This window comes from Gorilla gorilla, chromosome 18, assembly GCF_029281585.2.
Source record: "Gorilla gorilla gorilla isolate KB3781 chromosome 18, NHGRI_mGorGor1-v2.1_pri, whole genome shotgun sequence".
In the NCBI taxonomy this organism is placed as follows: domain Eukaryota; kingdom Metazoa; phylum Chordata; class Mammalia; order Primates; family Hominidae; genus Gorilla; species Gorilla gorilla.
Window position 1 is genome coordinate 23680500 of NC_073242.2, and position 13759 is coordinate 23694258.

The 13759-nt window shown below is 48.4% G+C and overlaps 1 protein-coding gene across 3 annotated transcripts in view; it reads left to right on the plus strand.

The window, feature by feature from the left end:
* PRKCB (protein kinase C beta) overlaps positions 1 to 13759 on the plus strand; it is a 385313-nt gene that overhangs the window by 193247 nt on the left and 178307 nt on the right. For all 3 annotated transcript variants that reach the window (XM_019012417.4, XM_019012418.4, XM_055365530.2), the window contains 2 exons: positions 4713 to 4824; positions 7992 to 8120. In XM_019012417.4, coding sequence (XP_018867962.1) covers positions 4713 to 4824; positions 7992 to 8120 — 241 coding nt within the window. The remainder of the gene's footprint in view (positions 1 to 4712; positions 4825 to 7991; positions 8121 to 13759) is intronic.

The following is a 13759-nucleotide window of genomic DNA, read 5'->3' on the forward strand; positions in this document are numbered from 1 at the left end:
GCTGCCAAAAGGGATCCCTTAGTTTTTTTGGGGGGGGGGGCGGATTTCCAAGTCCTGTTGTTGTTACTAGGACAGCACCTCAATCTTTGAGCAGGATGGATGATTGCTGGGGTCCTTTTGTAGCTGAGAGCACTCAGGGTCCCACTGGCGACAGCAGAAAAGACCTCGCTTCTCAAACTTGGCTGTCCAGTGCTCTGGACGAGTACTTCATCTGCCTGACTGCAGAGGGTGGGAATGTTGTGAAAGAAACTTTGTAGCTCATTAAGAAGATAGGAAGCAACCAAAGTCTGCAGTGGCTGAGGATTTTCAGTCAGGTTTATTGAGATATACGTTTCCTGTGGTAAAAGTCACTTTAAACAATTTTTTTTGAGACAGGATCTTGCTCTCCCACCCATGCTGGAGTCCAGTGGCGTGATCATAGCTCACTGCAGCCTTGAACTCCTGGGATCAAGTGACCCTCCCACTTTGGCCTCCCTAGTAGCTAGAACTACAGGCATGCACCACTATGTCTGGCTTTAATGCATATATATAGTAGAGACAGCGTCTCACTGTGTTGCCTAGGCTGGTCTCAAACTCCTGGGTTCAAGCTCAAGCAGTCCTCCCGCCTTGGCCTCCTAAAGTGTTGGGATTGAAGGCATGAGCTACTGTGCCCAGCAAAATTCACTTTTTTTCTTTTTTCTTTTTTTTTTTGAGATGGAGTCTTGCTCTGTCGCCCAGGCTGGAGTGCAGTGGCATGATTTCAGCTCACTGCAACCTCTGCCTTTTGGGTTCAAGCAGTTCTTCTGTCTCAGCCTCCTGAGTAGCTGGGACTACAGGTGCATGCCACCATGCCTGGCTAATTTTTGTATTTTAAATAGAGACAGGGTTTCACCATATTGGTCAGGCTGGTCTTGAACTCCTGACCTAAGGTGATCCCCCCGCCTCGCCTTCCCGAAGTGCTGAGATTACAGGCATGAGCCACCGCTCCAGGCCACAAATTCACTTTTAAAAATATAAAGTAAAATTCATCACAGTTAATATATAGACCACTCCAATATCCAAAACAAAAAAGTTGCTGCATCTGCCTCTTTTTAGTTAATTCCCTATCCACCTCCAACCCCTTTTAACCACTGATGTTTTCTGTCCCCATAGTTTTGTGTTTCTCAGAACATTTAGAAATGAACCTACACTTGTGTTGAACATCTTTGTTTTACCAGAATGGTTTCGAGGTTCATGAATGCTGCTGCATGTGTCAATAGTTCATTCCTTTTTACTGCTGAAAAGTATTCCACTGTGTGGATGCCTCACACTGTATCTATTCACACGTCGAACAATATTTGGGTCCTTTCCAGTTTGGGGCTATTATAAGTAAGGTAGCTATAAACCTTCATGTATGGATATGGTTGTTGTTTTTTTTTTCCCCTGCTCTGTCACCCAGGCTGGAGTGCAGTGGCACGATCTCAGCTCACTGCAACCTCCGCCTTCTGGGTTCAAGTGATTCTCGTGCCTCACCCTCCCAAGTAGCTGGGACTACAGGCATGTGCCACCACACCCGGCTAATTTTTGTATTTTTAATAGAGACGGGGTTCCTCCATGTTGACCAGGCTGGTCTCGAACTCCTGACCTCAAGCGATCTGCCCGCCTCGGCCTCCCAAAATGCTGGAATTACAGGCATGAGCCACTGTGCCTGGCCTGGATGTTTTCATTTCACCGAAAAGTAGGATTCCTGGGTCCTAGGAGAGTTCCAGTTTATGTTCTTTCTTCACTAACACTTGGTATTGTTGGTTTTAGTTTTCAACCATTTTAGCAACTCTGGTAGGTATGTGATATGGTTAGGCTTTGTGTCCCCACCTAAATCTCATCTTGAATTGTAATCCTCATAATCCACACATGTCAAGGGAGAGACCAGTTGGAGGCAATTGAATCTTGGGGCAGTTTCCCCCATGCTGTTCTCATGATAGCGAGTGAGTTCTCACACGATCTGATGGTTTTATAAGGGGCATGTCCCCCTTCGCTCTGCACTTCTCCTTCCTGCCGCCTTGTGAAGAAGGTGCCTTGCTTTCCCTTCACCTTCCACCATGATTTTAAGTTTCTTGAGGCCTCCTAGTCCTCAAGAAAATTGACTGTTAGTCAATTAAATCTCTTTCCTTTGTAAATTACCCAATCTCAGGCAGTTCTTTATAGCAGCATGAAAGCAGACTAATACAGTATGGAATTATTTTAAAGTTTTGAAAAGAACAGTTTCCTTAGGAGAAACACTCATCACATTAACAGCACATAAAAGAATGTCTATGTAGTATGTCTGTTTATTTGCTTACACTTTCATTTTCTGTCACTAGAATACAATTTTAAAGGAGGCATCTGTGGCAGCATCAATAAATACATATGAATGGATGAATGAAGGAAGGAAGAAACCGGTAGCATGTACCAAAGGCTAGGGTGTCAGATCCGCCCTGGATTGGAACCTAAGGCCCATGTTATTAACTTCTGCCATGTACTTTTTTTTCTTTTTTTTAAGAGAGAGAGGGTCTTGCTCTCTTGCACAGGCTGGAGTGCAGTGATGCAATCATAGCTCACACATAGCCTTGAATTCTTGGGCTCAAGTGATCTTCCCACTTCAACTTCCCAAGTAGCTGGGACTACAGGCATGTGCCACCACACCTGGCGAATTTTTTATTGCTGTAGACATGGGGTCTCACTATGTTGCCCAGGCTGGTCTTGATCTCCTGGTCTCAAGTGATCCTCCCACCTTGGCCTCTCAAAGTGCTGGGGTTATAGGCGTGAGACACTGTACCTGGCCTGCAATGTATAATAGAAAAAGCAACTTTTACAGAAAGAGTTCTCTTGAACTAAAACCGATTCTGTGAGGAAAGAATCTCTTGAAGAAGAAAGAAATGCAGAGCCAAAGGCTTACAAAGGGCATGGTCTGTTTGGGAGCGGGGGTGCGCTCTGAGTGCTGAGAATGTACATAGTACATGTGCATGTGGGTGGGTGGGAGGAGGGGGCTTAGCTGGGGATCACCTTGGCCAAATAGTAATAGCAATCATGCAAAAGCTTATGCTGCTTGCTATGTGCCAGGTGGTTCTAAGATCTCTACACAGGTTCATTCATTTATGCTTCCCAACAGTCTTATAAGGAGAGCACTAGCATTATCAGCATTTTACAGATAGGGAAACTGAAGCACAAAAAGATCAAATTAGCTGGGCATGGTGGTGTGCACCTGGCATTCCAGCAATTTTGGAGGCTGAGGTGGGAGGATCATTTGAGGCCAGGAATTTGAGACTAGCCTGGGCAACATAGTGAGACCCCCTCCCTACAAAAAAAAAAAATTAAAAATTAGCTGGGCAGGTTGGGCACAGTGGCTCATGCCTGTAGTCCCAGCTAGTCGGGAGGCTGAGACAGAAGAATCACTTGAACCCAGGAGACAGAGGTTGCAGTGAGCCAAGATTGTGCCACTGCACTCCAGCCTGGGTGATAAGAGCAAAACTCTATCTCAAAAAAAAAAAAAAAAAATTAGCTCAGCATAGTTGCATGCACCTGCAGTCCCAGCTACTCAAGAAGCTGAGGCAGGAGAATCACTTGAGCCCAGGAAGTCAAGGTTCCAGTGAACTATAATTGTGCCACTGCACTCCAGCCTGGATGACAGAGCAAAACCATGTCTCTTAAAAAACAAAAGAAAACAAAAAACCATCAAACAGCTTGCACAAACTCACACAGCTTAGAGCCCCGGAAGTTTATCCAAGTCTACCTTTTACCCCTGCACTGCACTGCCGGGCTATCAAGGGCATATTTATTGATTAGGAAATTATGTAAGGTTCTGTGAGAAATAGCTCCCAAAATATAGTGACTTAAACAAGGCAGAAATTAGGTTTTTCTCTCAGGGGTCAGCCCAAAGGGACAAAATTCAAGGCTGGTAGGGTGGCTTTGTCCTTTCCACATATGGCTCCAAGTTTGGGTCCAGGACAGTCACTTCCAGTTCTCACCATCTTTGAACCAGTGGGAAGAGGGAAAGGCTCAAGGAAGTATGCATTTCCATTTGAAGGGAATGGCCCTGGAGCACACACATCCCATTGGCCAGAACTCAGCACCATGGCGGCACCTGCAAGAGGTGCTGGGAAATATGGCCTCTATCTGGATAGCCATGCTCTCTGCTAAAACTCAAGGATTCTACTATTAAAGGGAAGAATGGATATTGGTGAAAACCAGCAGTCTCTGCCACAACTTGCAGACTGTCCACTGGGCTTTGAACTTTATTCTGTCAGTGATGAGGAACTGGCAATGGTTTCTAAGCAGGGAGATTTCACATCCAGACTTGGGTTTTTGATCACTGCAGAAGCATGCTTGGAGAATAAAGGTGGGGAGAAAGAAAAGTCAGGAGCCCTGTTTAGATGATGTGTCTGTCACTTTGTTTTCCCATCTCTGGAGTCCCTACTACAGGCAGGAGCCTGTAGGTTGGGTTCCCAGGCAGGCCCAGATGGAGGGTTTGCAGGCAGGGTGAGTGAGCATGGGGCTGCAAAGGGAACAATCATCTGTCTTTGTCCTTCATTCCTTCCACAACTATTTATCCAGCACCGTTTCTGGGCACAGGGCTCCAGCGATGGTCCCAACAGGTACAATGACCTCTGGGGACCAAGTTCAGTTCTTGGTGAGTTCTCCAGTGCCTCTCGATGTAGGATGAACCCTTGGCATGCTCCACTGACGCTGGCTCCTTCTTTTGTTTCTCTTGGCTCCAGGACCCCCGGAGCAAACACAAGTTTAAGATCCACACGTACTCCAGCCCCACGTTTTGTGACCACTGTGGGTCACTGCTGTATGGACTCATCCACCAGGGGATGAAATGTGACAGTAAGTACTTTTTCTCTCTGGGGGCATCTGCTGATGGCAGAAGCAATGGGAAGGGCTGCTTCCGCTTGGTTTGGGGTCCAGGTCTGCCATACATTCCCCCCTGTCCTGGTTGGGGCTGGTGTACCAGTTGTCTGTTGCTGCATAATGATCCTCCCACCCCAAAACACTGTGACTGAAGACAATAAACATTTTTTTAGCTCATGGCTCTGCAAGGCAGTCCTTTGAATCTGGGCTGGCCTCAGCTGATGTCACGCATGTTCATAAAGCATGAACTCATGGTTCATGGTGGATTAGCAGATGGAGGTGGGCTGGGAGCTGTCTGGGCCATGGTGGCCTCACCCACATGTCCTGGAGGATGGCTGGCTGTCATCTGGGTGATGGGGATGACCAGGCCACGTGTCTTTCCTCCTCAGTGGGCTAGGCTACCTAGCCTCCGTGCATGCACGGAGATCACAGGGTCCTGAGTTCCTTAGGAGGGCAAGTCCCATTGGCAGCCACACTTCAAGTCTCTACTTGTGTCTTTTGCTCCTGATCCACTGGTCAAAGCAAGTGGCATGTGAGATGCACAGCCACAGTGTGGGAAGGGACAGTCCACGGCTGTTGACACCCGGAGGCATGAACAAATCATGGGCATTTCTGCAGCCATGCACCACCACTGTTTTCAGCATTGAGATGTGGGGCTGATGCATTCTTTGCATGGAGAAGACCTGTGGCCCTGCAGCACCCACAGGTTTGTGCTGGAGGAGGAAAGAGCATCATTCTCTGGCCAGGATGTGGTAGGAAAGGCAGGTGGGGTAGGACTCCTCTTTATGAGGCCAAGGCCCGGATGGCCTGTGGGGCAGGGTAGCAGACAGGCTTTGAGAGCTATGGCCACAAAGCTACAGGGACACCAGAGGTGCTGGTGGCTTCCACAGACCTGTTGGTCTGCAGCAGGCTGGGTGTCATGAGGCTAGTGGTACTGCTGTCCCAAGGGTCCTGAGGCCCAGAGGACAGAGGGAGAAAGTCATAGGGCAGAGAGTGACAGAGAGGACTGTGAGGGTGAATAAGGGTGGTAGAGAGCAAGACAGCAGCAAGAAACACACATGCATAGACAGACACAGATGCAGGGGAAAGATGGACACATGCAACCCTAACGCAGGGAGGAATGTGGGGTGTGGAAGCTACAGAGAGACTCAGCTAGAGAGAGACTCAGGCAAAGGGAGGGACAGGCAGACACACAGACCAACAGATAAGCCAGGTGCAGTGGTTCACTCCTGTAATCCCAACACTCTGGGAGGCTGAGGCAGGTGGGTCACCTAAGGTCAGGAGTTTGAGACCAGCTTGGCCAATGTGGCAAAACCCCATCTCTACTAAAAATACAAAAATTAGCCAGTCGAAGTGGTGGGTACTTGTAATCCCAGCTACTTGGGAGGCTGAGGCAGGAGAATCACTTGAACCCGGGAAGCAGAGGTTGCAGTGAGCTGAGATCACACTACTGCACTCCAGCCTGGGTGACAGAGTGAGACTCTCAAAGAAGAAGAAGAAGAAGAAAAGATAAAATGATTGGCATGGACACAGAGAGAGATGCCATTACACAGGCTCATGCAGAGGTGTAGAGATGGAAAGACCAGAGACAGAGACAGAAGCACACATAGAGAGCCACAGAGAGACACGGAGGAGAGAAGCAGAGAGACACAGTTGGAGAAGGGGAGAGACAAAGAGCCAGAGACAAGTGCAGAGAGTGGAACAGACCGATTCACAGACACGGCCAAGGCAGTGAGCCACGTGCAGAAGTGGGACAGCAGAGACAAGAGACATGCAGCAACGTGGAAACAGAGAGACAGACACAGAAACATGCCGAGAGCCACAGGGGGACAGTGAGGTTGGAGCCTTCTGCCTGCAGGACACCAGCTCCTCTTACCACACATGGGGCCCTAATATAGGGACAATGTCCCTGCCTCAGAGACAGTGGTGGGTGGGAGCTCAGGCTGGTGCTCAGGTCCCAGAGGGCTCTTCCTTCCCTCCCCACAACTCATTTCTAGTTTTTGTAATAGGCCTGCTGCCTCCTGGGACTTGGGTGGTCTGAGAAGGGTCCCTTGCCCCCAGATCCCTTGAAATAGGGGCCCATGGGGTGACTTGGCCTCTCCTTCTGGCTTCTCCAACTGGAACTAGCGTCCTCCTGGAGAATCTTGGGTGCCTGGCACACCTTCCTGGAGTGGGGCATTATTGCTCAAGACCTAGAAGAAATCACCCACCACGTTGAAACAGACACAGATACTCTACGGAGGAGTGCGCAGAGGGAGTGGATATCCTATAACATGAGAGATGGCCGAAGGCCAAATTCAGTGTATAGGTACATTTTATCCACCCTGCCCTGGCTCTAAATCTTTTTCGTTGTAATTAATTATGGTGGACACGATGGCCAGCCCAGACCCCCTCTTCACGGTCCCACCCCATCCCCTAGCTGTGGTTCACAGCAGTGCCCCATCCTGCATAATTGCCCAAGATAATGCCTCTTCCAGGGCGACCAGATGATTGTGGTGCCCAGCCCTCTTGTCTCAGTTTGGAACAACTCTGAAGGGTCATCTCAGCTCTGGGCTCCCCCTAACATCAGCTTTGATTGCATCCACGTGGCAAACGAACTTCTCCCCACAAGAGCACTCCCCAAAAACCTTGTGCTCAAAACTCCCAGTCTCAGACTCTTTCCAGGGAGCCCAACCTATTAGCTGTTAATATTTAAAAATCAGAGCTGTCACGTACACATCGAGATTCCTGCATACGTTGAGAAATGGGGAATGTTTTTGCTCTGTTTCCCACTTGGCCAAGTCCCTGCCACCCCCTTAGCTTTCCTCACTCATGTGACCAGCCAGCCTGTGAGCATTGAAGTTGGTGACTCTGGCTTCAGAGCCTTAAGGGGTGTGGGGTGTGCTTGCTTCAGACTGCACCCTTGGCCTTGGGTGGGGAACAGACAAGTTCTACCTCCTTTGCCCATCAGGGTTCAGGGTGAAGAGTTGGAGAAGCCCTTCTGATGAGATCCTGGCAGGCAAGTTGGTCTCAACCAGGCTCGTGTGTCTCAGCTGTCTCAAAGGAGGGAAACAGGAAGGGCTCAGCGGTCTTGGGTGGGGCAGATGTCTGCAGCCCCCAGCCTGGGCCAGCCTAAGCCACATCCCCTCTCTCTGCCCTCACAGCCTGCATGATGAATGTGCACAAGCGCTGCGTGATGAATGTTCCCAGCCTGTGTGGCACGGACCACACGGAGCGCCGCGGCCGCATCTACATCCAGGCCCACATCGACAGGGACGTCCTCATTGTCCTCGGTAGGTGGCCCTGGGGCTCCACTGGCTCCTGACCTTGCTTGACCTGTGTGATTGAGAAGGGGAGGGTGGTGGAGGGGTGGGGCAGTCCAGTGGAGGGGTGGGGCAGTCCAGGGACCAGGGAGAGGGTGTGGCACTGCTTCTGCCCCATGCCCTGCCCATGACAGCCCCTCCCTGCAGCAGGGGGATCTTTAGAAACTGTACACCCTCAAAGCTGCGTCCATCAGCACCCCAGGCTGACTTGGGTTCAGAGAGGAGACGTCTGAGTTCCTTGGACTTCTAACTTCCTCAGGATCCTCCACTTCCCTTCTCTCCTTCTCATTTCCCACTCTTTTTTAGTAATCTTTTGGGATGGGTAGTTGCATTTCCTTTACTCAGATAGCAGAGAAGGGAAGCTTGCTTCTTCCGCAAACTTTTCCAGCAGGAAAAATGGAGTCTTGATGATAAACCCCAAATTTGGAGAATATAATATCTTGGGAAGGAGGAGGGTTGGAGGGTGCAATTCAGGGGCTTTCCACATATTTGAAATATTTCTTTCTTGAACCTGACGGTGGCTATGCTGTAATTTTATTATTCTCTATATTTTCTGCATGTCTAAAATATTTCATGATAATTAGAAAGCAGGATGGTACAGTCTGCTGGGAGATGCAGTGAGAGGAGGCGCTGGTGGTGGTGGTGGTGGTGGTGGTGGGGCTGTCACTCATGTATCCCAGCATTCAAGACATACTTGGCTCTGATATGAGAAGTTCAAGCAAAATTGGAACTCAGCAGCACTGGCTTGAGGAATACTCAGCCATAAGCCCCGGTATAACCAGCACTGAGCTGGCTGGGAGTGGAGCTAAAACTTTGCAGGAATTTCTTCTCAAAGGCTGGTGACAAACTACTGTGGACTTTATATATCTAATGAATATAAATAAGGGTTTATGAGTTGGTAACTCAGGAAATTGATCATGGAAGAGATTAATTTTGCAAAAATTAGTGTTTCTGAGGCCTCAGACTGGTTCAGTAGCTCTGATGCACTGAGCCCTGGGTTGGGGAGGGGCTTTACGTAAATTGTGTAAAAGCTGAAAAATGCTTATCCCTGTACAATATAATTCTTTTAAACTTGAGATTTCGTGAAGCCCAGTGAGATTTTAGAAAATGTGCAATCCATTGCATTATGTTTTCCTCCAAGTGGTTGCCTGCCTCCCAGTGCGATGCTTGGGGGCCCCAGGGGAAATCCCGCAGTTTCAGGTTCAAGGGAAGCCAGTTTTCCCCACTGATTGAGGTTCCCGATGCTGGTGAGACAAATATGAGACTCTGCTTCCCTCTGGTGTCATTCTGTGGGAAATACACTCGTTCCAAAGCATGACTGCGGGCAGCCAACATTTATGGGCCGCATGGGATGTGCAGTGCTCTAAACCTTACGTGTTATCTCTTTCCACCTTCACAACATTGTGAAGTCTCTATTATTCTTGTTTGAGAGGGAGACTCCATCTGTTGCCCAGGCTGGAGTGCAGTGGCGCCATCTTAGCTCACTGGAACCTCCACCTCCCGGGATCAAGCGATTCTCCTGCCTCAGCCTCCTGAGTAGCTGGGATTACAGGCGCCCACCACCACGCCTGGCTAATATTTGTATTTTTAGTAGAGACAGGGTTTCACCACGTTGGCCAGGCTGGTCTAGAACTCCTGACCTCAAATGATCCGCCCATCTCGGCCTCCCAAAGTGCTGGGGTTGCAGGTGTGAGCTACGGCGCCCAACCTTCTATTATTCTTGTTTTATGAACAAAGAAGCCACGGCTCAGAGAAGTTATATTCCAAGAGCTCACACCATTTGCAATAATAATAAAACAATAGCTAAGATGTGTTTAGTTTTTAAAATGTGTTAATCGTTGTGAAAAGCACTTATAGGCAGTATCTGATTTACATTGTTTCAACAACTCAAATGAGGTAAATTATTATCATTCTACCCATCAGAAAACACACTTCCTCACCTAGGTCTGTTTGACTCAAAAGTACTATATAGTAGGTTACTTTTTTGTTTAGTTTAGTTTCGTTTCGTTTCTCTATGCCCTCCACCATATTTATTCCTTTTGTGGTTTGGCTAGGGCACCTCCTATGGGCATTCCTTAGGGAGTCTTTGTTCTGATGGGTACAGTACAATATTTCTTCAAGTTCAAGGTCAAAGTCTTCCCCCTTAATCATAGATATGCTGTGAACTTCGAGAACCTGGATCACAAGCCCCTGATTCTCAGGACACACTGATAGGAGGTGTATCCATTTGCTATGGCTGCCATAACAAAATACCACAAACTGGGTGGCTTAAGACAAGACGTTTTAAAAAAAAAAAAAGAAACGAAAAGAAAAAGAAAAAAACAATAGGCCAGGCACAGTGGCTCATGCCTATAATCCCAGCACTTTGGAAGACCGAGGTGGGTGGATCACTTGAACTCAGGAGTCAGCCTGGGCAACATGTCGAAACAACATCTCTACTAAAAATACAAAAAATTAGCCAAGTGTGGTGGTGCACGACTGTAATCCCAGCTACTTGGGAGGCTGAGGCAGCAGGATCACTTGAGCCTGGGAGGTGGAGGTTGCAGTGAGCTGAGATTGCACCACTGCACTCAGCCTGGGTGACAGAGCAAGACTCCGTCTCATAAAACAAAAACAAGAAAAACAAACAAACAAAAAAGGCCAGGTGTGGTGGCTCACACCTGTAATCCCAGCACTTTGGGAGGCTAAGACAGGAGGATTGCTTGAGACTAGGAGTTCAAGACCAGCCTGGCCAACATAGTGAGACCCTGGCGTATTGTAGGATTTCATTTCTTTGGGATGTTCAGAACAGGCAAATGTATAAAGAAGTTTAATAGCACTTTGTGCTTTTCCAAGTGCTTTGATATCAGACCATTCGGGAAAGGGCATGTTGTTACCATCATGGAAGGGAAAATGAAGTCTCAGCAAGGCTGAACACCCTGACCAATGTCACATGCTGAGCAGGGGTGAGCACCTGGGCCTCTGGCCCCATGTCACAATGCCCTGCAATTGCCCATACACCATGCTGGGCACAGCCTGTACTCAGCATGGGCTTGTTGATTGATGGATGATAGAAGAGAGCCCTGATGCTGTGGCTGAGTTCTCTAAAAATAGAGCCAAGATGGGGATTTTGTTCCAGTGATTTATTGGGCTGCTCATGGGAAAAGAGAAGTGAAGGAACCATGCTTCCTTCCTCAGGCAGGGAAAAAGCTCGGCGAGAGTGTGGTCTCCGTGGAAGTCTTCTTCAGCCTGGTATCTGGTGGAATTTTGTACCAAACACTGTAGCACAGTCAGTCCCATCTTGAGGCAAGGGGGCAGTTCTGTCGTGTTCCAGGTCAGTCAGTGCTATGGGATGACTTGTGTCTCCCCCAGATTTGTATCTTAAAGCCCCACCCCCAGTGTGATGGTATTTGGAGCTATGGGATCTTTGGGTGGTAATTAGGGTTAGATGAGGTTGTGAGGGTGGGGCCCTCATAATGGGATTTGTGGATTTCTAAGAGGAAGAAGAAAGAGAGATCATTCTGTCTCCACCAAAGGAAGGATACAGCAAGAAGGTGGCCGTCTGCAAGCCAGGAAGTGGAGTCCTTACCAGGAATTGAAGCTGCTGGTACCTCGATCTTGGACTTCCTAGCCTCCAGAACTGTGAAGAAATAAATGTCTTTTTTTCTTTCTTTCTTTTTTTTTTGTTTTAGATGGAGTCTTGCTCTGTCGCCCAGGCTGGAGTGCAGTGGCATGATCTCTGCTCACTGCAACCTCTGCCTCTCAGGTTCAAGCGATTCTCCGGCCTCGGCCTCCCGAGTGGCTAGGATTACAGGCACGTGCCACCATGCCCAGCTATTTTTTTTTATTTTTAGTAGAGACGGAGTTTCACCATGTTAGCCAGGATGGTCTCAATCTCCTGACCTCAAGTGATCCGCCCGCCTCGGCCTCCCAAAGTGTTGGGATTACAGGCATGAGCCACTGTGCCCGGCCTAAATGTCTGTTGTTTAAGCCACCCAGTCCATGGTATTCTGTTATGACAGCCTGAGCTGGCTGATATAGTCAGTCACTGCTGTAGGCTGCTGGGGATGGAGGTGGGAAGGTAGAGTAACTTCCCAGGTGAGGAGGCTTCTGTGCAGTTGAGGGCAGTTATCTGGACATAGGGGTAACTGTGAGCCATTAACAGCCATCATACACAGCACCCAGGGGATGGGTGCATTGGCCAGCATGGAGGGGAGCTGGGCAGGGTCCAACAGCATCTGGCACACTCAAGTTTCCCCTGGTCTCCTGTCTTCCTGGTTCCATTGCTGGGACTCCAGCCCTCTCCTCCTTGGTCTTGGCCAGACAGATCAGAGAGGAGAGAGCACTAAAGGTTGTGCGGGGACCTTCCCAGCAGTGCCAGGCCAGAAGTGGCCTTGTGGTGTTTGTGGAATGGCCCCACCTCATCCAGACCCAAGAAGCATGGTCAGTATTAGGATTTTCCACTGACCATCAGCCCAGGACACTGCCGTTTGCTCTGAGTGTCATATGTTCTTTGGAAATCTCAGCATCTCTAGAGATCAAAGGTTTTCTAACTTGCCTGGCTACTGAAATTGAGCTCATATATCTGTTCTTAGTGTTTTGGCAGGTCAAGATGAGAATAAATCTGATCAGTTCTCCTCCTTTTAAAAACCCATCAATGGTTTCCCATTGTCTTTATAACAGACTAAATCTAACATGGCGATCTCATTCTTTATTCACTGTCTCCTCCCCCTTTCTTTTAATCCTTGGTCCTCTGCAGACTGCCACACACCATAAGACATCTGTGTGTTCTGTTTAGAATGTTTGCCATTGCCATCTTCTCTTTTTCTAGCAATTAACTCTTCCTCTCGATCTCGGTTCATTTTTACCATCTAATAAGCTTCCTCCAACTTCCCCCTTTCGTAGACACTCATGGTAACCTGAACTTGGCCTTGTGAAAGGGGTGATTTTATGTTGGATTTGATTAATGTCTGCATCTCGTCACAAGGCATTAGCTCCATGAGGGCGGGACTGTGTCTTGCCACTCTACTCCCAGCACCTAGCAAGGTGGGCATCACTAAATATTTATGGGCTCAATGGCTGTATGTATGAATGAGAAACCCCTGGAGGATCCTGATAGATAGATATAAGGCTTTCACTGATGGTCCCCAGATCAATGCCTCCTAAAGTCAGGAACTGAAAGTCAACGGATTGTCCAATTTATGCCATTATTCTTATGGGAGGTAGAACATGCAGAAAATCTTAAGTACCAGGTCCAACGTCAACAGCAAGTGTTACTGGGACTGAGACCCGCTTGTTGGAGTCATGACCACCCTTGTTCCCTGGACAATGTAGAAAAGACATGGAGCAGTGGGATTTGTAGTATCCAAGGAAACCGTATTGACATCATGATGCCCATAGGTGTCATGAGATCAGGCAATACAATGTCCAGATCAGAGTTGTAAAATGCTCCCAAGGTTTGTGAAGCCTGCGTGTTCGTACATGCAACAATAATTTTTTTTTTTTTGAGACAGAGTCTTGCTGTCACCCAGGCTGGAGTGCAGTGGTGCAATCTCAGCTTACTGCAACCTCCCCCTCCCAGGTTCAAGCCATTCTCCTGCCTCAGCCTCCCGAGTAGCTGGGACTACAGG